Source organism: Haliaeetus leucocephalus, unplaced genomic scaffold, assembly GCF_000737465.1.
Source record: "Haliaeetus leucocephalus isolate CR32 unplaced genomic scaffold, Haliaeetus_leucocephalus-4.0 Scaffold598, whole genome shotgun sequence".
Classification (NCBI taxonomy): Eukaryota; Metazoa; Chordata; class Aves; order Accipitriformes; family Accipitridae; genus Haliaeetus; species Haliaeetus leucocephalus.
In genome coordinates, this window is record NW_010973034.1 from 2,072,406 (window position 1) to 2,100,036 (window position 27,631).

At 40.9% G+C, this 27,631-nt stretch overlaps 1 protein-coding gene across 1 annotated transcript in view; it reads left to right on the forward strand.

Annotated features, from left to right (window-relative positions):
• ARRDC3 (arrestin domain containing 3) overlaps nucleotides 1-10,797 on the forward strand; it is a 12,516-nt gene extending 1,719 nt beyond the window's left edge. Inside the window, exons 2-8 of the mRNA XM_010578034.1 lie at nucleotides 1,995-2,076; nucleotides 4,551-4,698; nucleotides 5,939-6,041; nucleotides 6,432-6,688; nucleotides 7,098-7,260; nucleotides 8,093-8,247; nucleotides 9,663-10,797. Coding sequence (XP_010576336.1) covers nucleotides 1,995-2,076; nucleotides 4,551-4,698; nucleotides 5,939-6,041; nucleotides 6,432-6,688; nucleotides 7,098-7,260; nucleotides 8,093-8,247; nucleotides 9,663-9,719 — 965 coding nt within the window. The 3' untranslated portion in view covers nucleotides 9,720-10,797. The remainder of the gene's footprint in view (nucleotides 1-1,994; nucleotides 2,077-4,550; nucleotides 4,699-5,938; nucleotides 6,042-6,431; nucleotides 6,689-7,097; nucleotides 7,261-8,092; nucleotides 8,248-9,662) is intronic.
• The last annotated feature ends 16,834 nt before the right edge of the window (nucleotides 10,798-27,631 follow it).

A 27,631-nucleotide genomic window follows, 5' to 3' on the forward strand; every position in this document is an offset into this window, starting at 1 on the left:
TCGCGGGTGACAGAAGGGGTGCAGAGCCTCCGGTGGTGGTGGGGGGAGTCGGGGAAGGGCCGCGTCCCGTCAGCCGCTACCGGCGCCCGCCTTTCAATAACTGCCCCCGGGCGCCGCTCCCCGGACCTGGCGATCCTAAACCCGGCCCCCCGCCCTCCCCCTGATTGGCCGGTCGGGGTTTGTTGGCCCTGTTGCTAAGGCGATACCAGCCGCTGATTGGAGGAGCCGTTGGCCGCGGGGCGGGGAGGGGAGCAGGTTCCCCTGCCCGCACAGCCGGCGTGCGCCGGCAGCGCACACCTCCCCCCTCCCCCGGGGGCGGGGAGGGAGCGCTCCCCTGAGGAGCCGGCGCGGGGGGGGAAGCCCCTCTGTGAGGGCGGGACGCCCTGCCGCCAGTCACGTCCCCATCGCCCCCCGCCGCCGCCCCACACACACACCCCGGTAACGTCCCCGGAGGGGTCTCGGCAAAAGGCGGTCGGCGCCCCGCCTCCCTTCCTTCCCTCCCTCAGCCGGCGGGGCGCGGAGCTGCTGAGGGAATGGCGGCGGGTGTAACGTATACCGTATGTATATGAGCGGCTGGCTGGGGATCCGCTCGCGCCGGTTTAGGCCGGTCGGCTCCTGCTCCAGCCTGGCCCCTGATTGACAGCTCAGCACTTGTTTACCACAGCTCCGCCGCGGCCGCCCGGCTCGGCGGGACTGCTGAGCTGGCAGAAAAGGGGGGGTGGTGAGGGGGGAACTTGTCTGTGAGGAGGAGGTGGCCGTGCGGGGACAGGGAGCCAACGCCAAAAGCCACGCTCCCCTTCTCTTTCTCTCAAAAAAAAAAAAAAAAAAAAAAAAAAAAGGCAAGCCACCCTCACGCTAAACACATTGTCTCGCCATTTCGGCGCGTTTTCCTGACATGTATTTCGTGACGCTGTGTGCTGAAGGTGCATTTGGTCGACAGCTTGCTGGTGGAGGCTTTTTTTTCTTTTTTTTTTTGGTTTGTTTCGCCTTTTTTTTTAAAGATTTTTGTCAGCGTTTGCGGCACACGACAGGAAAGGGAGCATCGGCATTTCTGTAGGACAATGGGAACTTAAAACCCTCCTGTGTGCCTGCCTACCTCCATTAATGCTTCAGACCATTAAGTATAAGCGGTTGCTTTTCGCACTGTCTCCCTATATCCCCTTCTATTATTCCAGCCCTTTTTATGTGCGAGGTGCTCAGTTATTTTTCTCTCAACTTTCTATTTTGATGGAGTCAGCATTTTTCTGCTCTTACGGTAATTATGTCAGAATAAACTGCAGATTTGTTGCAGTGCTTAAAGGCGTACAAGAAATCATGACCATAAATGAAGGCTGGCTTTCTGGGTGGAACCAGCAAATACCTGGATCTCGCTGTCCAAGCAAGATCAAGTTAACCTATCAAAAACCAAAAAGTTTAGCTCTAGACAGCATTGATTGAGCAGCTTGCCATTTTCTGTGCCTCTGGTACTTTCCAGGTGGTGCTTGTACAACCTTTTTTTTCCCCCCCCCCCCCCCCTTTTTTTTGTGATTAATTTGTGGGTACTCTTGCTGGGCAGGAGATAAAAGGAAGTTGAATTACTAAATTTAATCTTACACAGCAGACTTCACGCAGATTGCTTAATGGTGTTAAAGAGCCATCTCTATTTCATTTTAACTAAGAATCGCAGTGGAAAGCATGATTTCCATTACAGGTCTTGCAGACGGGCCTTGAAATGGCAGCAGTTACAACTGTGTCAGTGTCCAGAGGCAAGATCATAAATGAAAGCAAATTAACCTCTGCTTCTCTGTAAGGTGAATCTGGCAATCTTGCCTACTCTTCTGTAGGTAGGATTTGTCCATGCATCCAGTAGTTAATGCAAAGGGACCAGAGACCCTTGCACCACGTTCTCAAGTGCAGTAATGAGTGTGTAAATCCTTTTATTCTGAAAGAGAAGCCCATGTAATGTACAAAATGTGTACAGGTGGAATAGCATATTGGGTTTTTTTTCCTCCTAGATGATGACAATTCAGAAGAAGGCCTTCACACCATCCACTCGGGAAGGCACGAATATGCATTCAGCTTTGAGCTTCCACAGACGTAAGTGCCTGCATGCAGTCCTCGTGCCCTGCTGCCCACCCGCCTGAGCAAAACTCCTGCTGTGGGTGAAGGGGAAACCTTTTCAATGGTAGTAGGAATTGTGCTCTGACATGCAGTGGAGGACATAATCTCATTAAACTGAAGAGGTTGCTTTTTTAAACTGACACACGCTTGCTTTTCTTTTTATTTCCACAAACTGGGAGCTCATTGCTGCCCAGTTGCTCACTTCCTTTTGACCAAGTCTTATTGACTTACTAGGTCTTCCAGTATTTTACCCCTTCCCAAGAGGAGGAAGAGGAATGTGAACCATTGCTGGAGTACTGCAGAGTGGCTGAGATACCTTCTAATCCAGCCAACAGTTTACTGGAGCCATGTAGGCTAGCAGAACTAGAGATAAGATCACAGCTGAATTGTTTGGGCTTAGTCTGGAACAGATGTGGCAAGTTTAGCTACCTTTGAACAAAAGAGGAGGTTGTTCTAGTTTAAATAGGTTGTCTGCACTCAGGCTGGCCTTTATGCAGAAAGCCTGGATGGGAATAAGCAGAAGGATGGGTGGATGAAGCAAGAAAAACTCCAATACCTAATCCCATTTGTCTCAGCAGAGGTGAAGCAGGAGTGAGAGCAGAAGTGTTAAGATAAAGATTGTTTCCACACCCCCCTGAGTCTGAAATGTGTAATGTAGACATTGTGAATGGGAGATTTATACATAGAGGAGTTACCAATATGGAAATGAGCTAAAAATACAAGTTGCAATAAAATTAAGTACACTGGAACAGAGGGAGTCTCGACATGGATGGAAGAAGGAGCCTTTTGCTGTAAAAGGCAAGCAGTGAAGTCATTAAGGTTGAAAAAATTTGGCAGTGTTATGTGAAATAGCTCAGTACCTAATATTAAAGCTAATAAACCATCTGTTTATTAGAGGTGCTGGTTTTAGGAGAACCTGCAGATGATCAACGCTTCTGCGGGTCAGTTTGAAAGTGAATAGCACCGGACTTTACAGTAGATCTTACAGGAACAGCGGAGAAGACATGTATACATGGAGATTTTTAAAGACAATTTAGCGTTCTGAAAATCTCAACTACAAAAAGAAAGAAGGCTAATACTGATCTTTGTGGAGTTGGAAGGGGCATTTAAATACAAAAAAAACCCCACCAAAACATTATACACGAATGTGAAATGCCTAGCTTGAAGTGAAGCAGATAGCCAGCAAGATATCACAAGCATTGGCCAAAGCACAGGTTCTTTGTTTAAGTGACCTGAAAGAATAACTGTGAAACGAGCTGTTAATAATACTGAAAAAACAAAGGCTGGTATTAAAAGGCTGAAGTTTGACACTGCTTACTTATTTGTTATTTTGTGCCCATAGAATACTTCCAAAATTTACTTAAACTGAAGAGCAACAGTGGAAAGAAAGGTGATGCACACTGGCCTTACTGATTTTTGCCCTAAAGAGTATGGGACAGGATGAAATATTAGACTGATTAGAAAATCCTTTCATTTGGATTATTAGGGAGATAAAGTAAACATCTCAGATGTGCAAGGCTAGTAGTATTCCCCATGGAAGATATGGGAGGTTTGCAAATAATTTAATTTATATATTATAATGTATTCAAAACATAGTATAATAGAAGAAAATGACTTGCGTAAAAATAAGTTACAGAAAACTACTGTTAATTGGAGATAAATGGAATATAAAGATCTTCTGTCTTTCATTTTATGATGTTACAGGAAAAAAAGGTGATGCTGAAAGGTTTGGAGATCCTTTCCACATCGTTTTGCCTCCAGCTCCCAAAAAGGACTTCTTTCATCTGTCAAAAGTTCAGAGCAGAATAGGCTTGATGTTTTTATGTATATATTTGCTTATAAATGTACAGCCCATATACAATATAAATGTTTTAAGCTGGTCTTGTCAGGGTAGAGGAAGATTAGAAGGTACTCAAAATAGCCTCTCTCTTCAGAACTCAAAATACTTACTCTGCTTAAGGTGAAACAAACTACAAAAGTGCTGAGTTACAGCTAAAATTAACCTGACACTGAGATGCCAGCCAAGTGGACAATAGACAATGATTTACAAAATATGGTATCCAAAACAATAATTGGTTGATGCTAATGCTCATTTTAAGTTGGTAGTCATAATTTGGCCTTAAAAGGACATGCTTTACTCCAGAATTGAAAGTGGCCTCTTTAAGTTTAAAGGAACTGTGTACCCTCCTGGCTTTTTCTAGTACAATTCTTTAATTGATTTTTAAAATCTCTGCAAAACTATAGTAGGATGAATTGCAGATAATTTTTTTTCCTCTGATCTTTAATCTTGAATTTTGCTGAGGGATGGAAACTTTGCAAATAAGTTACGCTGCATTAAATACTATAATGCATTAAAAATGCCATTCTACATACTAATCCCTGATCTGATCAATTGTATCATTATTGGACAGAAAGACATTACTCAATTTTGACCTTTGTGTCCTGCACAGACCACTTGCTACCTCATTCGAAGGCAGACATGGCAGTGTGCGCTATTGGGTGAAAGCCGAATTGCATAGGCCTTGGTTTCTACCAGTAAAATTAAAGAAGGAATTTACAGTCTTTGAACATATAGATATCAACACTCCTTCATTACTGGTAAGAATTGACAGAATTACTCATTCTTTGTTTCTGGCATAAAAACAATGAAGTATAATAACTGAAACAATATCCACATCTAATTTTACTTAATATTTATTTGCTAGTGTAGTTACAGCTGATCTTTTAAGTACTACATCAGTTCAGCAGCTCTGTAACTACTGGTATTTTGAAAGCTATGTTTTCCTGTACTTGGAGTTTCTTTACTTCTAAGATATGTAAAAAGGCTTTGTCAATTTAAATTGGTAATACTAAATTGTAAAACGTCATTGAGAATGAAAATTCTGAGAGCTGTTCCTCTTTGATTTTGAATAATCTGTGGAAGGAACAGTGAAGTGTAAAAGAATACTATAGTGAGAGACTGCTAACTTAAAAATGCAAAGTAAAAAATGTACTGGCCTGCGTAATTGATAATCTCCATATGGATGGTTTTCTACCAATGGGGGGAAATTATCACAAATCTGTATAATTTCTGAAATGTCATTTCATTAAAATATTTTCAGTATCACATCTGCTTTCAATGAGGTTCTGATTTCAATTCGGCCTAAAATTCCTTTTCTTTTTTTTTCTCCTCCTCTTCCTCAAATTCTAATCCATGGAGGGGGAAAAAAACCTCAAAGTCCATTGAAATAGGTTTCTTGTGTGTATGGGTAAAAAATCAGACTTGCAAAGGGACATTGGCCTTGTGCAATTTCCATTAAAATCAAAGGACTCCCATTTGACTTCAGTGGTCTTTCGATCCAGTCCTAAGTCCTGAAATAAAAAAATAACGAAGTCTGTTTAATATAGATGAAATGGGGTCATTCCGGAGCAGAGGAAATAGCAGGAGTCAAGGTTACAGTACTTTAGCTTAGTTATTGTTTCTGAAATGCAACGTACTTGAGAGATGTTCTAGTTTACTGATAAATGAAAAGCTCTGCTAACTCTTTCTTGGGATAATGTAGGCTGTAAAGCCTTTTCTTAAGTTATACAGTATTTATGTGTAAAAACTGTTTTAAGTCTGACTGTAGTATGGAAATGTAGCAGAAAAAGCAGTGTTAATGAGTAGTGGGATTAGAATAAACCTTATATCTGCACAGTGCTGTTTAAATTCCTTGAGGTTTTTCTTCCTCCAAATAAAACTAGCTATGTATATCAAAATAATAAGTATATTATGAAGATAACTTTTTGTGCTGATCAAAACAGATAGAGATTCATGGAACTCTTAATGAAAATGTGCAATGTTGTTCTTTTCTTGCAGTCACCCCAAGCAGGCACAAAAGAAAAGACTCTCTGTTGTTGGTTTTGTACCTCAGGCCCCATATCCTTAAGTGCCAAAATTGAAAGGAAGGGCTACACCCCAGGTACGTAACAGAAGTAATTATAGGAAATGTTTTTCCTTCCCTTTTAAAACAACAGTTTGTGCTTGCTGCTTTTATATAAATGAAATATTTAAACTGTTCTTACACCTCAGTCTGCATTCAGCAATTGTCTTGATATTTTCTTAACTGTGACTAATTTTGTTAACTAATGCTAGCTGTGTCTCCACTTTGTTGAAGGACATCTGCTTCTATGAGACCTGTGCATTTTTCTTTTAGATTTGCTCGTGGTGGTCCTATTCCTGTTGGCATCAGTGGATGTTTGTAAGGGTAGAGCATTGCTAGCAGCATCTAGTGCATTATAACAGAATGTGGCAATTCGCTCTAAGCTGCCTTGTAAATGTAAAGAGAATGTGAAATTCTGTTCTGTTTCAGGTGAATCAATTCAGATCTTTGCTGAGATTGAGAACTGCTCTTCCCGTGTGGTGGTGCCAAAGGCAGCCATTTACCAAACACAGGCATTTTATGCCAAAGGGAAAATGAAGGAAGTCAAACAGCTTGTTGCCAACCTGCGTGGGGAATCCTTGTCATCTGGCAAAACAGAAACCTGGAATGGCAAACAGTTGAAAATTCCACCTGTTTCCCCTTCGATCCTCGACTGTAGTATAATCCGTGTGGAGTATTCACTGATGGTATGTACATTGGATGATGTGTTTCACTTGAGCATGAGTAGTTTCCATCATTTCTTGCAAATTGCTAACAAAGCGTTCTATGCCAACTAGTTACAAAAGAAATAGATACCCTATTATTAGTGTCCTGACAGGAGTTCTGTAAATAAATTCAGTTTAAATCATGCATGTTCTTAAAACAGTTATGGAGTGCCAGCTGAGCAAACGTGTTATGAGTAGGCAACAGTTCCATGTGAGGGGTCATGTTAAGAATCCTGAGCTGCTTTTGACTTGGGGAGCTTTTTTGCTCCACAGGGGCATTGGCCCTAAAACAGACAATGAGAAACTTAAGTTCCTCATGGAAAATGCTGTGGAAACTTAGTCTAATCATTACAAAGTGTTTATACACCTCTTTGTTGTTGTTGTTCTTTAGGTATATGTTGATATTCCAGGCGCCATGGATTTATTCCTTAACTTGCCGCTGGTCATTGGTACCATTCCTCTACACCCATTTGGTAGCAGAACATCAAGTGTGAGCAGCCAGTGTAGCATGAACATGAATTGGCTTGGTCTGACACTGCCTGAAAGACCAGAAGGTAACTTGACAATACAAATCCCAGTCAATTTGCTAGTCTTGTTTTGATTTTTGTCTGCTTTATTCATTGCTATCATGCAAACAGATCCAAATTATATCCATCATAATAAAGCCCACAGGAAATCCTTTCTGGGTGTTTCCTTGCCACCTGCTTGTTCTCTGTAGAAGAACAGAGTTCTGTCCCTGCCTTCGTCTCTCAAAGACAAGCAATGAAATGCCAGCTGCTTGGAAGCTGGCACAAGTGAAAACACGGGATGCCATTGTACCTGTGCAGAATTAATTCTGCCTCCAGTATCCCAATTGCATCCTTGGTTATAAGGCATTGTAACCTGTCAAAATAGGAGTTTGTGTCCTTTACCAGCCTTAGTAGCCAAGGCTTTGTGAAAAGTTAATGTAATTCATTTCAGTGGGAAATATCCCTTGTGAAAGGAGAAACTCTGTGTCTCCTTCCCTTTGTTTTCATATATCTAATAAACATCCCTTTTTTATGTACAAGTCCCAGACTCAGGTTTGTGGAGTCCAGAGGAAGGCAATGTTACATCATTCCTACCTGTGCAGAAATTTAGCATTCTGGGTATGCTTTAAATTTCAAGGGGATAGTTAGGCCACAATAAGCAGTGATCAGTCTGCTCTTGGATTTGAGCATAACCTTACAATAAAACAAAACCGCCTACCCTCCTTTTCATGTTTAATAACTGTTAAAAAGTCACTGAAATAATTTACCTACCAATGGTACATTTTACAATGATAGAAGTTTAATATTTATCATGTTACATATTTTGACATGTGTTAAGAACTTGTTGTTTGAGCTGCATGTGCCTTTTTCCCTGCAGCACCTCCTAGCTATGCAGAAGTGGTCACAGAGGAACAAAGACAGTCCAGCCTTGCACCCATAGGTGCTTGTGATGACTTTGAGAGAGCGCTTCCAGGACCATTGTTTGCATATATCCAGGAGTTCCGTTTTCTGCCTCCACCGCTCTATTCAGAAGTAGGTACCTCAGACAGAATATGATGATTAATTCACTGCTTTTCTGAATTCTGTCTTGTGGAATAAATGTAGAAAGCTGTTTCTCCTTCCTAAAACTCAGGAGAAATCATTAAAATGATGAGTAAGGGATAAGGTGACTTCATTTTGGCAAAGTGCAGGTGGACTGCATCAAGAGTTTTCAGGATTCTTCACAGTTCTGATGCTTTGTAGAAATTTCCAAACTGTTGTCTACCGTCTTAGCAACTTCATTAAAATCTTACATTACATATACAATATATTGTATTGGTTAACACCAACATTTTGGGTCTATAGATGCACAGCATAGTAATGTTTTTCAGCTTTGCTTTCTAAAACTACTGTGCATTTTTGGTTCTGTGTGTGTAGTGCCTTCAGAGGTTCCAGGTGGAGAAGTTACAAAGGTAGTCTTTCTGACTTCTCCAACATCCCTGCTTGCATTTTTAATTCTGTGAAAGCCACTCAATAACCATGACTTAACTTCAAAAGCTTTCCATCTCCATATTTTTCAGGAAAAAGCAGTGGTATCAGAAGTTAAATAGTGTCCTCTAGCTATGTGTTGCCTGAATTCACCCTCTGATTTTTTTTTCTTTTCTGCTCCTGAAGCAGTAATCTGCTACTGAGTGGGCAGAGAGGAGCATGGTTTTTGTGTGCTGGAGACTTCTCTGAGGACTCTTCCATAGCTTAACCCTAGAATACAACTCAAGTCCTTTTCATTTTAAGTACTTAAAGATTTAGAAAGAAGGCTTTTTTGTCCTCAAAAAAATGGTTATATAAAATCAACTGATAAGAATGTGACTAAACTACATACTGTACACTTCAACAATTCTTACTATCCAGTTTTGGAGACTGAAGTTAGCAGGTTATTCCCCTTCTTCCTTTTGTAGAAAGGAAGAAGTAAGGTGTGGAACACATGAACCTCTAAGACATTTTATGGGGTGTATGAAGATGAATTACTTGTAAATTAAAAGTGGGATGACTTTTTACAGTAAGTTTGTGTCTTTTGAAGCAAAACATCTTCTGAAATCAATTAAATATTTTAAGTCACATTCCTAGTGATGAGTTGTCTTTTTACTGTCCAGTAAACAATTGAAGATTCCTGTGCTACTAAAGCAGATTTTTTCAGGTTTTTTTAGTTCCTTGTGCTTAGCCTTAAATTACCATCAACCTGTAGTTTAAAATTTTCCACCAAGTTACTAATCTTTCATTCAAAGTTTTGTATAATTGACTAGAGGTTTTTCAGTTATTTTAATAACCTTTGGATTGGGAATGGCATTTATCACTATGATTGTCTTAAACTTGTCAGTTTTGGTGGGGTTTTGTTGCGATTGGTTTATTTCTAGCAATTGACTCTAAAAATGCCTTGGGTTTTTTTGTTGTTTTTTTCCTCTTTTGGTTAGATTGATCCAAACCCAGATCAGCCCACAGATGACAGACCATCTTGCCCCTCTCGTTGAAGGAATCCGTAAAAAGCTGACTTGACTCGGGTTTTGAATCATACCTGCCGTGTTGAAGGTCAAGGCATCATAGTGGAGACACACTTTCAAAGAAGTGGTTTTGCTCTTGCCTGTATGGTGAATAAGTGAAAACAACCTGTGATCATGCTCTGAAGCTTACAGTATCACTGTAGGACTGCTCCACATGCTTGAAGACCTGAGCTTTCCCACCTCCCTCCCACTCCCCCCTTAAATACTGGCACATACTAGGAGCAGCCTTACTAACCTACAGTCATGTGTGTCAAAACACTCAAACCACATTGTAAGAGAGGGATGGTTTCCTCTTAATGGTTTGGAAATTTGCACATGCTCATTGCTTACGTTGTGCGGTTCAGTGTCACTACAGCTTTTTCTCATTTATGCCAGACTGTTGTTACCCCCCTTCTTGTTTGTGGTCCGCACAATAAGGAGCAAAACAAAGCTTTGGCAAAAAACAACAGCAACAGACTTTGACAAATGCACTGACTTTTCTTTTTTTAATTTAATGTAGCCTGGACTTTACCTGCATATGCACATGCTCAGAATTGTCCTAGTAGGCTGATCATGTATCACCTCTTCAGCTTGGATCCTATTGTGGATTTATTTACAAACATCAAATGCCTTCAAGCCAATTCTTCTTGCTGTATGTTTTGCAGCCTACTGTAGTAGATAAGCAACAGATGTGGGGATAGGGTGGGGGGTGGAGAGCTGATAGAAACTAATAGACTTCATCAAGATTGTATATCTTCCTGATTTCTTTTGAGAATTTGTTGCCTTTCTACTATTACCACAAAGCAGCATTTTGTTACAGACTGCCTAAAAATCACTTAATCTCAGGTGAACTCATCACTTGCCAAACTGTTGGAATGCTATTTGTTTTGTTACGTTGCACTGTTGAGTTACTTCTCTTTCGTTTTGTGTTTGTGTTTTGTTTTTGTTCTTTATTCGAGAGGGGGATCTGGAATAGGGACATACACAAAAGTTACAAAACCCACCCACATTCCCATTTTTCTTTCTACATTACAAAAAAAGGTGTTCAAGTTGTGAAGCTTTAAAAAAAGAAGGCACAAATGAAAGCAGCACCAGCAGCCACCAGCTCATCCTGAAAAGAATTTTAAAAGGAAATAGTCATACACTGTCTAGGTTTCATAGACAGATTGATATCTCAAGTAGTAGGGATGGGAAGGGAAAGTAAATTTATTTTTATATATAGTTACCTTATCACCAAAAATTCTATATGTAATGAGTCTCTAGTAGAAAGTATATTTCAAACTGCAGGAAAAGCTTGGACTATGCGAAGAGCTCAGTTTGTGCACTTTGTATTATCTTCAGGGTTTATGATAATGTAAACATAGTAAGACTAGAAGTAATAATTAAACTGGGCAAGATCAGTGTTACCAGCCATACTCAGTTAGCTAGAATTGCTTTGATGATTGCATCTTCTGTGGTACTCTCAAGAGCTTTAAAACAAACAGAACAGTGAATTTTACCATATTTTCATTCAGAATGCAAGAAATTCCATGGAAAGAGCACTCGCCTTTGAGTGTGCCCTAAGGAAGAAAAGAGTGCAATGGAGCTATTAGATGTGCTAACACAAATAACAGCACTTACATGCTAGAGATTTACAACAAAAGTCAACTTTCCTTTTCAGAAACCATGTAACACAGACCATTGACAAAGGGACACGCTTCTGGTGTTGACGACTTAAATCAAGATGTAATCCATCAAGTATCTATCTCCTTGTGCAATAAAAGAGCTCAGAAGGGAGCGGGAGAGGGGAGGCTGGTGTTTCTGCGTGGTGCTCGTTCTTAAAAACATCTGCCTTGCTTTTAAGGCTTCATAAATGCGACAAAGTAGGCTTTTCCATAAGTGGCCTTTATGAGAACATGAACAATAATTCATGTTTCAAAAATGACAACAGGGTGATAAAATATAAATGAGTCGCGTTTTAAGTGATTCAGTTAAAAGGCTTGGGCTTTGAGCAAGAATATTGGACAAGAAGGAGATTGGGTGATGTCTTATGTTATTAGGCCAATTTTGTGAATGTCCCTTCCCTCTACCCTCTCCAACCAGACAATTTTAAAAGCTGATGGGATCGTTGGCATAAAAGGGCATTTGGTGGTTTTACTTTTTTTTCCTTTTTTGTTACTTTAACAGACTAGGGAACAATTGCTGATATACATAGCATTAAAGTACTTACCACAATATAATGGAAAACTGCATATGAAGCAGGATTGACCAATATCGTAGTAATTGACATGGCATCACAGCCTTTGTGATTAGAGTGAAAAATTCTGTAACTTTTATCAAATAAAGACTTTATGTTTAAATTACATCGGTAGTTGTTCAGAGGCATTACTCTTCCACAAGTATTGGTCAATTCTCAGCATTACAAAACATGAGGTTCACAGCTGTAGCCCAGTATTTGATATAGAATTCTGATCTGAATTAGGAAAAAGTAAGTAAAATCCAAACATTAGAGAAACAAAGTGCAATATTAAATGTTTGCTTTATAGATTATATTCTATGGCTGTTTGTACTTTTTTTGTTTTTAGTTTTGGTGCTGAATATGTCCTTGTAGACTCTGTTTCAAGAAAACTATGTGGAAAACAGTTTAATTTTTCCTATTGCTCTTCCTCGTGGAAAATAAACTTTTTTTTTTTTTAAAAAATGCTTTTACATGTTACAACTTATTATACATGACCTAAATAGTTTATTCAAAGCACATGTCTGTACAAAATCCTAACCACAAGGATCACATAATAAGGAACTTAATACAGGAACGCATGTAGTACCTGTCTCAAACTAGGTAGGGAAAAGCTATTTCTAGAACCAGAGCACCACCAAGTCCGGTCTCGGCACCCTTGGCCCCTTTTATTTACGTCGGTGACCTTTCGGGGCTGGCTCCCAGATGGGAAACTACAGCTTCCTCCGTGGGGAAGTGCCAGGAACTGGTGGGACCAGGCATGCTTTTCCAGGACACGGTGTTTGTCTATCCCTGCAGCTGTGGTGACCCTAGTTCCAGGAGTCTGGTCCCTTCCGTGAGATGGGGCTGGGGGTGCAGGGAGGGGGCGAGATGCCGTTTTGGTGGGGATGGGAGGAAGTCGGGGAAGGGGAGTGACCGAATCCAAAGGTCTGGCGTGCAGCTGGAGCTGTGGGAGGTGGTCTGGAGGAGGTGGTCTGGAGGAGGTTCCCGTTGCCGTTCCCTCGGGAGCTGCGGTGTGACCAGGAGCTGAAGATGTCCACCTGCGATGTATTCGCGGAGCTCCCCAGCGTGCCAGCGGCGAGGCACTGCCTCCGGCTTCCGCATACCACGCACAGCTGAACCTCTGACAAAACGGATTGTCGTCATCCTTCGGTATCAACATGTCGTTTGACCTAAGAGAAGGTTCAGCGGGCGAGCAGCCAGGGGCTCGGGTGGCCGGCCCGCCCCGTTGCTCTCGGCTGGTGTTCGGGGAGCGGGGACCACTGCGTTCCCGTAGTACGTACCCTCGATTTAATGGTGCAGCTGGTGAGGCGGACAGCCCAAACGTCTGGTCCAATGCCATACATGATACAAACAGCAGGACCTAGCTCTCTGAAACGGAGCATTTCAGTTTAATTTCAAGTTTGTTATGATAGAGAATGCAGGCAGACTTTTTAGGGGTTTTTTTCCCCCTATTAATAACACCATTGATCATTTCTGCCTGAGTTCTGGTTCAAACCACTAAGAAACAAAAAAGCTTGTCTCTCATTTTGCTCATCTAGTGGAAGCTCTTTCATAGCTGAGCGACAAGGTTCTTTTTCTAATACCTGCACAAAGTAACCAAGTGTCTAATGCTATGCGGCAATGTTAGAATTTAAATTAGCATCATTTAAGGGACACACACTTGAAGCAGTTCTGTGCAACATGTTCTTCAAATCTCACGTTTTTAGACCAGCGCCTCTACTTAACAATTTAAGCTTAGCTTTCTTGTCACCATTATTAAAGTTGGAAGTTACCGAGTTTTTGTTATTTGAGATCCAATTTTTTAATGTAAATGTTTCTTATTTCTGAGTATTAAAATACATGTGCGCACATACAGATCTGTGCTACACCAGGATGTAAAACTACTGTCGCTTCCACATCAGCTGTCCATAAAAACCTAGGGAAGGGCAGCGAGTTACAACGCTTGAGCACTTCAGCTTCTGAGAGGCGCAATGCAACGCTGCAAAATTGATCATCTTTTCTGGCAATTATCTAGCTAAAACATGTTATCTAGCACTTTTTAACTTCTTTCTAGATTTAAGCCCTTTTCTCTTTTGCAGAAACAAACCACCAACTTGCCATATACTCCAGCCACCTGAGCTTTCCACGGCAGGGCTACAAGGACGAAGCCCAGCTGCAGAACTGGAGAAGGGTCTCCAGAAGCGGCGCGTGAAGGTGGGCATCCACCCAACAGCGGCTTTCCACGGGAAAACGGCTTTGCCCGGGTGAACGCCGACGATTTGAACCGACTCCTGTGACTCGAGGTACAGGGCTGTGGGCAACTCTGCAGCGAGTCAAATGCCCAACATCGATTTTCAAGTGTTGCGGGAGGACAACTGCTCCTGGGGCCGTAGAGTCTGGACGTCCCACGCGGGGTGGGTTTTGAGCAGACCCTCCGCTTCAGAGGTCCACAGAGACTTGAGGAGGGACCAGGAGTTGCACTGCATGACCGTTACCGTAGATTTCAGCTCCTTGATTTTGTTTAGTGAAAACCACTTGCAAAGGCTCATTGTCAGGCACATTCCACCTGCCTTCCAGACCATAACCTGGAAATAGGAGAAAAGTAACCTATTTCTTCTCCCAGCAATCATTCACTCCTAGAACTCCCTGACCTAGCTACAGCCTGCTATTTTTAGAGCTGGATGTCCCTATCTCCTGACCTAGTGGACATTAGGACAGAGTGGTAGCTTCTGAGCAGAGGCCAGGTGCTGCCACAAAATCTGAGTTGAAGAGTGTACCTTTCATCTAATCCAGCTCATAATGGGGAAGATAACAGAGTTCAGAAGGACACTGTGTTTTGAGTTTGCTTCAGGTACCTTGCTATGTTTGTCATATTTGGATGAAAGACAAAGTCCTAGAACAGAGAAGGTGAGAGCTTTAAACATAACATAAAGTCATTTAAGAGATGTATTTTTAGGGGAGTAAGAATATATAATTAAAAAAAAAAAAAGCCCATCCAGAAGCTACTATCAAAGTGCAAAGCCTAACACTATGCATTCATTCTCTGCTGCTCCAGCAGTAAAGTCTGATGTCTTACAGAAGAAAAAACAAAATCTCTCTAAGATGGTGCATTCCGTCTACCACAAGCAGCTCCCTGCAGGGTTTCCAGCTGGGGACACCGGAGGGAACGACCAAGTTCACAGTGGTCCCCATCACTCCTGCGCATCACTGCCGAGGGACTCTCGCCTTCCATCTCGAGTCTCGCCAGGATAAAGCGTGCCTTTGACTCGCCAACTCTCCACCAAATGCTTGGGGATGGGGAGGCCAGGACCCGTTAGGTATTTGTTGGTTTAATAAATGTTATTTCTAAAATGAACCGATGAATGCAATGCCATTCAGTTGTTCTCAGAGGAGGTAGGATACTTTTGTTTTCAGCTGAATACACGGAGGGAAAATAGGAGGAGGGGAAAAATTCTTGCAAAACCTAATATTATTTATTTTTATCTGAAAATTAATGCAGTTGCCCAGATCTAAGCAAGGCCTTGCTGTCATTGGACTGCCTAGAATCAAAATGAAACTTCCCACTGGAGATGGTCATAGCGACGTTCAAGGCAAAATCATGATTGCCCATCAGCTAAGAAACAGAATTTAATAACTCACTCTGCGGTTTGGTAGCTTTGTAAAAGGTGTAGAGTATTCACCAGGTAATGATTTCTGATTAACAAATGACTTTTTTATTATTTACACCCTTGTTTTGGGGCCTATCCTAAATCAGTTGAATTCTGTCAATACTGGTCCATTTCTTCAGTAAGCAGCCCATTTTTTCCTGGTTAGGATTGCTAAGAGAATAGATCACTAACATCTTCAGCTCCGATTTAAAAAATTATTTCAATATTAAATATGTGGTATAAACAAAGAGAAACCTGCGTCAGTGTTTTACAGCTATTTAATTATCTCCCATAAATTAAATTAAATGGTCCACTTACCTATCTTTTAACAGGCTAAGACAGGAAAGACAGTTTTACTGCTGCCCATTATTTTTTTAGTGCATCAAACACCATTTATTGTGACAGAGTTGTGCACCTCTAAAGCAATAAAGCGATTCATCAGTTGTACCGCATAAAACTATCCTCCCAAACAAAATAAATGAAGAAAACAATGCTCAGCCTGTGCAGAAGTAGAACAATGTAGTATAAATTAACTTTCAAACCACAAGTCTGTGTTTACTTTTCTTTCTGATGTTCCCCTTTTTTCAAAGTAATTCAAAGGAGGTAACAATCTTCTCTTAACACCTTCACTGTCTTCCCTTTCCTGTATATTATTCAAATTTGTTAATGCTTCAAAACATTCTACTACTTTTTGTGCTTCTATTTGCTCTTATATCCTATGCCACCAATAAAGCCTCATATAAAGCTGGAATTCCTCAAAGAAAATCCCTTTCATCTACCTTTTTGACCTGAAATGCCTTCCCAGAATGCACTTGGAAAGCCACTATATATTTCCTCCCCAAACCCACCTTTTTATTGAAAAAACACGAGGAGTAGTGATTAGATAGAAGGCTATTGTACTAGAAATATATAAAGTATAAAACTTACTTTTTTTTCATGGTATGACCTAGTAAGGGGGCAGTTGCAATATAGCAGCTACTGTAAGGTATTCCAGCACTGTTACCCTGAAGTATCTCAGAATGAACGCAAATTGACTTACCTTGAAGGTGATTTTATCACAGGTTAAAAGCATACACAGGACCAACTAATATTGGAGTACACCACAGTCAACTCGTCTCTTTTTTACCTGTGAGATAACACGTCCTACCACTGTCTCACAATTACCTCTCCACCCCCCAAAAAACAAATTAAGCTTTAGATGGCTTATAAACATCATTTTTATGTAGCTAACATATGGAAAAACCTGTTCTAATGAAGGCTATATTACCCTACACTCGTGCTGATCCTTTTTGCTTACCATATCCAATTAGAAAGTAATTTTAAAATACATTCATTTCTTTGGCATATAGTTGGTACTCTTCCATGATTTTGCATGCCCTAGTACTAACTAGGCTTCTGGCACTACCAGAGGAAACAAGAAAAAATACACTAGAGAGCATGCTTAGGGTTGAAACAAAGTACAAGCAGCATGTTGCTTCCATTTATTTGCTGCTGCAAAAGGCAAGCTCCGCTGTGCTAAACCTTACTCTCTTGGCAACTAGTTGATAAATACAAAATACTCCAAGTCATTTCTTTCTCACTGGCTCGCTGTGAGTAGATCTGAAGGGGAAGAAGAAAAGTTGCTATCATTACAAGTAAAGAGCAGCGCAGGGAGAAGGAAGAAACCCAAATACTGCACTGGCGACTGGCCCACCGACCCAGAGCATCCAAGCAGCCACCGAGAGAGAAGCCAGACATCTCACCCCTGACGAACACATGGATATCTTTAGCTCGACAGTCCAATCTGCAGCTTGTAAGCGCGTTGCAACAGTGAAGTCCCTTGCTGAATGCAGCGCGAGCCCTCCAGGAACCTCTGATGGAGCAAATTTCCCACCAGCCTGCATCACCTCCATCCCCTAGGTGGGTCCGCGGGGACAGCGTGTGCAGGCACCCCAAACACAAGCACACACGGACCGAGCTCCCCAGGCTGCGGGTGAAGAACAGCTTCGATTTATGTAATCCAGAAGCCTGCTAACTGGCTACACAAAACAGATCTTGTGAGTTCAGACGAGGACATTTTGGACTTGGACGCACTGTTGTATTTTCCAACCTTATAAGAAGATGTTCTGTTTCTGCAGCCCATAGATCTTTCTAAACATGGTGACAGTTTTAATAAGGGGTTTCAATATGCTGTTATAGGATTATTCTAGGGTGCTCTGAATCATACCCAGGAACCAAACCAAATGCTTTTCTCCAGCCCTCATGCAAGGCAAGTTGTTGACAGGAGGAGCAAGCATTCTGGTGACCTTTAAAAAGTTTCACATTTGTAAATTTTAACTCAGACCCCCAGGAAGCCTTAGGGCTAGCATTGTTACAAAAAGATGAAGCGTGAAAAAAAAAAAAAAAGAGCACTGTAACTTGTTGAAAAATAAAAACTACTGAGATTGCTCAGCGGCAGCAGCATGTGCCATGGATGTAGCCGGTGCAACAAAGCAAGGAACCTCCTCACGGTGCCCTCTGCTTCATTTGCTCCGAGGCAATGGGTGCCATCCATTTGCTTTCAGCTTAGTCCTGCATCACTCAGCAACGTTGAACGCGACAGCGGCGCAGCAGACGAGGTACGGTGCAAACGATGCTGACTGCAGCGCAAAAGTGATGGGCTGGTAGGGAACACCCCATACCGAGCAATGTAAATGCATTCGTAGGGGTGCTGTGGGAACACCGTGTCTTGTCAGCAGGCTCCAGATACCATCCCCTCGGAGCAGGGGACAGCGAAAGTGCACCCTCATCCATGGCAAGGGCTGGCTGACTCTCAAGAGCAGCTGCAGAGAAAAAAAAATCAGCCCCTTGGCTCTCCGTGGGACTTCTGTAAAAGGTGCTGCTGACAACAGCCTGCTCACCCCGTCCGGGGCCAGGGAAAGGGACTGTGTCACCACCTTCCCCGGGGAGGGTCAAATCTGTCCACGCTTGCATGGGCTTTATATTCTTGGCTTCTCCTCCAGAATTCACAGCTGACACTAGTTATTTCTAGGAGTTCTTTCTCTCCAAAAGGCAAGAGTGGGGGAAGAGGATGGTTGCAATTATTTAAATAAATAGCACGTAAGCAACTAGTCTTATTAAAGAAACAGAAATAACAGGCTCAGCCTTTTCACATCTTATGGGCTTCTGTGGATTATGACAAGCCCAGTTCTGCACAATTGCTTTAATGAATGCACATTGTGCTTCTACATGATGGTGCATATAGCTAGCTAGCTTTTTTTTGGGGGGGGGAGGGGAAGGGGAGGCTCATATTCCACAAACACGGTACATAAAAAAGGCAAAAATGATGATTGAAAGTAGGATTTGTGGCTCACTGACTTTGTTTACTGAGTTAAAAAGCTAAAATTTCTTCCATTCTGTTGATTTCCTTGTAGTTCACTGACTTGGTTTACTTTTGGCTCTTTAACTCGGTTTCTTCTAGCTCTGATTCATGACTACTGTATTACTAAACCTGCAGACAAAGAAATTTTCAGCTTCCCCAATCATCTTTATTTCTGTGCAAGAAAACTGGTACAGGAGTGCTTCACTCAAACCACACAGAATGAACACAAACCAGAGAGAGGCAGTTCTGAGGGAATGAGTGGACACTGGTCTATGAAGAACATTGTGTGTTCCCCTGCATCAACATCTAAACAGTCACTGGCGATAGGCCTAAATATTTTGGATGTTGCATGTCTGTCAAATAAATGTAAGATCCAGATGTAGAATCTGGCAATGATGACATTCTGCTGGTGACTTTCAATCCATAAGCTAGTGAGCAGGACACAGAGAAGCATAAATATCACGTTTTTTGATCAGATATGTTATTTCAGGCAGCTCTTTAATTTATAGGAAAATTCACATTTATTTCTTTCAGTTCATCAAACTGGTATTTCAGAAACTTTTTAGAGGAAAGGTTCTAAGAGGAGACTTCTCTCTCAAATCACAGAGAAAAGCAAAGGTGGCATCAACCTTCAAAGCATCACCTCCATAGAATGACAAGGAGGAAATGGTTTAAAGATGTGTATGAATGAAGGTAATGAAATTTAAACTATTACTTCTGAACTGAGAGGAATGCAGCATCTTACAGGATAGGCATACTGTAAAATTAAGAGACACCATCTAGCTGGGGCAGCTTACTAAAGGCAAATGTACTGGATGCATTCTTGTGTTTCACTTAATGATTTCTTTTGCCTAAACCTGAGAATTCTGCAACCAAAACTGCAGAATGCTCCGTCAGACTTGCCAGCTTCATGGATCCAGCATGCTGCACCCAGCACACCCACAACTGCTCTACGCTTATCATGGCACATCTAATATCTCCCAGACTGACGGCACACTGATTATGTCATTGGGCACATGGATTCATTTTGCACATGCTCTGCCAGATTCAGAGGAACTTCAATAATTCATTAGTAACATACTAGGTAACGTTAAAAGGGTTTGATATTTGATAGCAAAACAAACTAAACAATTACTGGAAAATAGACTATATTGCAGATTTTTGCTTTAAGTCACTGTGTCTTTCAGAAAGCTGGAAGTCTTGTCAGCCAGCCTGTGCTGAGTTTTCTGATACACACGTCGTCTCCTGATAGACACTACTCTAACTTCCATTGCTCTCTAAAGCAACCGGTGCTCTCACTGACAAGTTATTTGTCTGGTCACCCTGGAAGGACAGCAGTGGTGTCCACCACTCCCAGTGGAGCACTTGGATAAAGAAAAGTATGTTGTTTAATGCAGCTAAGCCATAGGCAGCACAGAGGATTGCCACTTTGAAGATCCATTATCTGAAATCCCATTTACTAGCATCCCTCTGACAGCGCTGTGCACAGAAACACTCGGTATGTTTGCTTAGTAAGAGGAAAGCTGCTGAAGGAAGGAAAGCAAGTGTCCTGTACTCCCTGTGTTTATGAAAACTAGTCTCTCAAAGTGCTGCGATTATCTGATGAGTTACCTAAAACAGTGGCCATAAACCAATTTCTGACAACTAAATCTCACAGTTCACAATGAGATTGTTATGTTTATAATACAACATTTTGCTGCCTTTCTCTTCAGAGCCGTGAACACAGTGTGTATTAGCCATGACTGAGAAAGACAGACATTTCAAAGCAGGAGGTGACTATCCTAGTACCTCTTAATGACTGCACAAGGAAAGGTTACTATGGTTAGCACTTATAACCTAATATAACATCACCTTTTTATCCTAAGATAAACTGCAGTTGTGGTCTTCCATTTAATATAACCATATTGGTGCCCGTCATCTCCTTTCATTCATTCTCGGGGTCAAGGCTTTAAGAACTATGCAACATTTATGCTAACCATTGAAAATCTGCTTTTCAACAAAAATGTTTGCTTAAGAAAGCCTTTTTTTTATTACTGAGAATATTCAGTGTGCAGTGGAATTAATAAATATGCACAAATAAGCATAGGATAGAAAGCAAAATCTCAAATTTGCTCTCTGAATTTGTTCCTGGTAACTCTGTCTCTGAAGAGTAGATTTATAAGCAAACCTTATAGCCAGACATATAGTTTAAATGCCACCATCTCATCTGCTTGCTGTGGCTATATGCCAACTATCTACCAAAAGTTTAGCCTTGATCATTTTTACTAAGGACAGCATTTAAGCATATATTTTTTGTGAATCCAGAGTAATTCTTATGCCATAAAAGCTTAGTATGCAGGAGACTCAGTATTTGAAAACCATCATAGTGATCTAATTTTACAGTCTTTATAATAACATACTAAGTATTTTGAAGACCACTTTCCCACCTTCATATACTTTTTCCACTATGATCTCAGTTGAGCCTTTAGACTTTCAAAGCTGAGCAGGCTAAGAAACTTTAAATAGCAATATATTCCACATAGTTTCCATCTCCCACATCTTACAGTATGACCATAAAGTGTTAAGTGAAGCCTCAGATAATTTTGGATTTGAATGAGGTTTCATGCGAGTGAATCATAAAACACACAAGCAGCACTTTCTGTAAAGAGAAGGGAAGGAATTCTTTGCCAGGGAGAGCTACCCAAATGATTTCCTTCATTATGGTTTTTCAAGTCCATGTGCTTCTTTTTAAGTAAAGGAAGACTAGGCAATTGCTATAATCAGCAACACATTCCAGCTATTCTAGTCTAAAAGACTACATCAAATAACTTGACAGGGAAAAAAAAATCTAAGACAGATTTCATTTTAAGATTAAAAAATAATGTTTTTCAAACAAACAAACAAAAAAGATACCAGCAATTTACTTTTAAAATATAAAATGCTTTTCCTTCCTCCCCTATTAACAACTATAATAAAGAAACCTCTGGTGGCTTAAAACTGGAACTTCTTTCCTTACAAAAAATTGTTTTACAGTTTATTTTATATAGAACTACATATTTTAAATGTCCATTGAAACTAATCTGGTAGAACATGGGATTTAGAGCTGAGGTTACATGACTGCATATGAAATTTCTTAGTTTCCTGTTTTCATATATGTACATGTCATTTGGATAGATGCTGAAAACAGAATTGACGGACTAGTCTATTGTTGCAGAGTTTCTTATAGGTATTAACTGTTTCAAATTCTTTGGTATGTATAAAAGAAATGAAAGGTGATTTTGGAGACAAACTCAACTGATTCTGATGTCCCTTTATTTTATTATCTGTTCTCCAAAGGTACGGCACGTATTTGGTAAGTTTTGTGCCATAAAACTCAAAACAAACCTGCACATGAAATGCATCTTTCTCACTTCTGTTTTCTTCATATGCATTCAATCCATATGTTTGAAAAGCTTTTAAAAGCCACAGTTATGGCTTTTATGTAAGGTTAAATTTAGAAATAAGGAAATACACTGAAAGAAGTGCATTAAAAATGAAAGGCCTTGTAAATGACACATGCCTATTTTTGATTTACGAAGAGTTCAGGCTTGGAAAATGATTTGAATGTTAAGAGCAGGAAGACAGCTGGTGTACGCGTACCAGAACATACAACTGCTGCCTGTATGAAATTACCATGTTTATTGTTAAAGATGAGGACAATGCTAGGACAGCTCTAAAGCTAAATCCTGCAAAACTTGCTCTGACAGAGAGCTGCCCCTGCAGTCTGGGTCCAGCTCTTATGCTATTCTGACAAGTTTTGTTCCTAGCCTACTGTAAACAGGAAATCAGCATGGACAAGCTAAGAAAGAAACACAAAAAACCCCGTTAAACGTGCTGTGTAATGAGTTGACATGCTTGAACAGAGGGCTTACTTAACAGAAGCTGAGTCATGTTTTTGCAAACCAATGCCTGGTTTCTCCCCCCACCTCTTTTTTTTTTTTTTTTTTTTTTTTGTTATTTCTGAGTCATCTCAGTCAGCCCTGACATATCCCTCCACTGCCTGGATGATTGAGAGCAGCTGTTTATAGCAATCGTCTTGATAGCACGCAAGACTGAACTTCTTGCAACTTCTCAGAGACACTAGCGGGAAAGGAAGGGGGCACAGACCAACAACATCTAAAAAACCTTGACAGTGTCATTTTCATTAAGCAAAAGCTCCTCTTTCGTAGGCTGCATTATTTTTTTTAACGAGAAGCAGCAGGACAAAGTAACTGCGGTTGCAACAGGGCACTGTACTCACTCTGCTGTTATTAAACTTATACCAAGCACAAGGCGATGAATTCATTAACCCACCCACTGAGCCTCCAAAGATCAACAGTGGACTTAACCTCACGTTGCAGGTGGGGAGCAAGTGACACATCACAAACTCATTCCACTGCCTGGAGGAGAAATCAGAAATATTTAGCTGCTATAACTCTTAGCACTCTGCCAGGCAAATATGTCAGTGCTCCAGGCACGGCCAGGCTGCTGATGGATGGGGGACGGCACAGGCTGCAGTTTGGACTCTGCTGCTGAAACAAACACAGCAGAAAAAGCAACTTCACAGCTGGAAGGCAGTTTTTTATTTTATTAAAAATAAATAAATGAACCAAAACAACAACCAAAAAAATCCAAACTAAAAAACAAAATATGAAAGTTTTAATTTCGATCGCTATGTTGTTATCAGATCATATAACACCATTCTGAGTATATTTTTTGTTTCAATCATTTCTGAGCTTTGAAGACCTTGTCCCTCAAGTCAGTTGATAACAGGAGAATCTCCATTTTAAAAAAAAAAAAAAAAAGGAAATGGCTAATGCATTGTTGAGGAAGGTTTGAAGACACAACTGGAGTGAACTCTGACATCATTCACAATGCTAGACACATGCATACACATCAACTTCAAACTTAGGCCTTTTAAGAAAATCCTCTTGTCATTCCTTTTGAATGGATGGAGTTGGCAATACTGATTATTTTATGTCACACACAAGAACCACTAACAGAAGAAAAGTGTGAATTTCTGCACTACTAGCAATGAGATTGTGCTGCTTAGGAGAAATATTCAGCAACAGCTAGGTGCAAAAACAGAAAGAAAGAGGTGGAGAAGGCAATGAGAAAATAAAAGGAGCTGAACCGGCCTTATCGTATTTTCTTAACATTTTGTCACTTTTTGCTGTTAACTTCATTTCCCAATAAAATATAAAAGGAATTATATTCCTCACCATAGTTGGTTTTCCCTGAAAGCAGTGGCAAGTAGTAAATAATTCATATTTACTTTTTTTGCCTTCCCTAACTTGTGGCTATGTAAGGCAGCTTTCTTTTTCAACTGCCCTTAAAGCTGGCCCTGCGCAAGAGAGATGCATAGAATAGCAGAGGTGGTCTGCGCAGGAAAAGTGGTATGTCTGGCAGCTTCATCTGGAGCCCTCAGCAATATCAACTTGAGTTTTAATTAGTACCCAAAATTCTGTCAATCTTCATTCTGAATTGGCTTGATGGGTCATCTGCATCCTTCAGCAAGTTGATTTAAAAACAGCTGGGGACAATGCCACTGTTGCTGCCCAGAGCTCGGTCATCCACCACCTATCTCTTTCAGATGATGCCCAAATTATTCCTGAGAGAAGTCTTCCTACCTATGACAAGCTTGACTTTCAGTAAGAAGATTTCTTCCCCCACCTAGCGCTCCTACAACTCATTGTCTTGTGGTGAGCAGCAAGTTCACCTCTCCTTCAAATGCTGCTCAAAACCTCATGTTGCACCACTGCATGGTGAAAAAAGGCAACATGGCACATCACTCTTTTCTTAGTCCTCCGCCTGGTCATTTTTAAGCTTGTCTTAGTTTTGGTAGGCAGCAGACATTTTGTTTTCAATGTCAGGATTATGTCCAAACTCTCTCTTAGATGAGGAATACATTCTCACTGGCACCTGTTCTCAATCAACAGTTGCGAGTTTGGGTCTGACTCTCCCCCCCATGAAAGCAGGGTTCGATGAAGAAAGGTGGGAAGCAGACCGAAGGGATGAAGAGGACCAACAGGCTGCATCGGACAAGACTTCACCTCTGCAGTGGTGGAGGCAGCTGTGGAGTTAACCCAGCCCCAGGGACTTCTGCTGGGAGGTTATTCCTCTTTCTCAAGAAAGAGGTGCCCACGGGTGTGATTTCACCATGTGCCTTCTGGTGGCTCCACAAAAGCTCCAGTCCCTGGAGCAAGGCAACACGACTCCCATGGGAGCCTTGGGGTTTTGTCTGTAGTAAGTTTCTAACCACCTTGTTTCAGGAGAAAATCTTCAAACCTGGAAGGTTAAACAAACTAAAGAAACTCAAGCCACAAAGAGAGGACCAAAAAAATGTGTTAACAGCTACTCCCTGAATTACATTTGAAATCTTACCAAAAAAATCTAAAATTGTATTTAGCTCATTGCTTTCTAAGAAAGTCATATCCTACGCAGTGTCAGCAAGTCCACTCTGGTCTTTTTTTTGAACTCCACATTCCCAACAAGGCTCTGCCCTGTCCCAGCCCAGCAAGACCATGTTCTTGTATGAATTCAGGGGACGCAACTGAAAGAGAATCCAGAGCTTTACTCCATTATGAGTTCATCATTAAGGCTGTGCAACTTGTCCAAAACATGAAATTGAGACTGTCAGTTGCCATTAATTTTCTCAAATGATGGACAAAAATAAAGTGTAGCACATGCTGGCTGTACTTTCATATGCTAATGACCCTCTAACTCCACTCCTGGGGATGGAAATGGGGAAAATAATCAGCTTGGTACTTACTAATCTCCCTGTTCATGAACGTACTCCCTTGGATACTCAAAACAAATGTTATCTTTCCTTTCATCCTTCTGTTTGTCTTCACATATGTCATAAATAATCTTGCAAGCAATAAAATTCCTTATCTCTTAGGTAAATAAAGCTTACCCCATTTTATAACCTCCACAGTAGGTTTTTTCTTTTAAAGGGAAACTTAAATGCAAAAGCAGACATTCATTTTCATAAAAGTCTCTGTGGGATTCACAATTTCATAACACCCCCCCCCGTCTTGTGAAGTAAGTCAAAAAAAGCCAGGAATTTCACTGCCAACAGGTCCAACGTGGCTCTTGACATTGTGCGTGTTGGCTTTTGCTGCTCTCCTCCTATCTCTCCATCTTATCTTGAGCCACATGGAGAAGGGGAAATATATGTGCAGCAAGAGATCAATGCACAACCGCTGAACAAAGAAAAGGCGTGGGGCAAACATGAGGATTAATTTATTTTGGATCTGCTCCCGTGGAAAGGGAGGAAGAGATGAGGAGTTTGGGGAGCTAGGTATGAAACACTGAAGGTGGGAAGATACAGAGCAGAAGGAAGGACCCAGTGGGACAGGGACAAAAAGGAATCCTCAGACTTTTTTCCTCCCTCTTCCTAGGTATTACCTTGCAAGGAGACAACCCACTTTCAGTTTTCATGTCACCTCTATTTATGAAAAGCCCTCATGAAGATACTGAGTAACTAACTACAGGACAGAATAAAATCTCAGCCATGACATCAGGATTTGGCCCTGCCTCTTAAACTGGCAACTTAAATGAACACGTCATTAGCGCTCAACGAATTAGTCAGTACCATTCTCGGGATTACAAACTATACCATTAATTATCCCAATACACAAACAAGGAAGTAAATTAACCACAAGCCAGTTCACTTCTTCCTTACTCAGCAAATGGGAAAAATTCAGTCATTGAAGAAAACAGTAGAAACAATACAGGGAAAGTGGAGGAGAAAGTTTTCTTTAACTTGGAGAAAAATAGGTAATACAGTTATCTGCAGCTCATTGCTGTGTAAAAAGCTTCAGATAGTAAGTTTACCCAAATGATCATAACTCTTTCCTCTCCCCACCTTGTGGTACTGGGAGTATCCATTTGGCCCGAGTGTTACCAGCAGGATTAGTTAGAAATTTTATAGGATATACTAGCCCATGTTTAAAAAAATTTGGGTGTACAATCCACAAACACAAATTAGAGGAGCTCAGAAAGAAAAAAAAAAAAAAAAAGTCTTAGTTTATGTTCAAAAATAGCCACTCAATGGCTAACAAACAGCTCTTTTGAGATCAAATTCTCCCACAAAAGAAAAAGGTCTCAGAAAGTATGATATGTAAAATCTACACACTAATAGGAGGTAGTCATTGAATGGACTCATATGTGCTGAGGAATGCACTGTAGTTAGTTCCCAAGGATACTGAGCTGGTGAGGAATGTTTAGGGGGCCTTAAAAACCAATAACAATATGCATTATTCATCCCCAAAAGACATATATGAACAGAACCAGAGAAATCCTAAAATAAGGCAGGAAGACTGATTTTTATGATATACTAATCTGTAAGCTACAGTTAATAAAGAGGCTGAAACTGCACTTCATTAGATCTTAACTAGCACATCCTTATGTTAGGAAAACCCAACAACTAGCACCATTACAAATCCTCAGTCATCAACTATCTTGGCTGAACAGTGATTCCTATATTAGCAAGAAATAATTTGTACTTCATTATCTCTCACTTTCATTACTATCCCAGCCCCTCACAGCATTAAGAAATGTACAAAATATAAATGAGGGGAGTTACCTGAAATTTCAAAACTTTCAAAAACTGTCAAAAAAACTTTCAAATATCATATGTCTTGTCTAAGACATAAGAAATATCATAAAAGGTACAGTTCTCTCTTGAACAGTATATCAGGGTTGGATACAGCAAGGA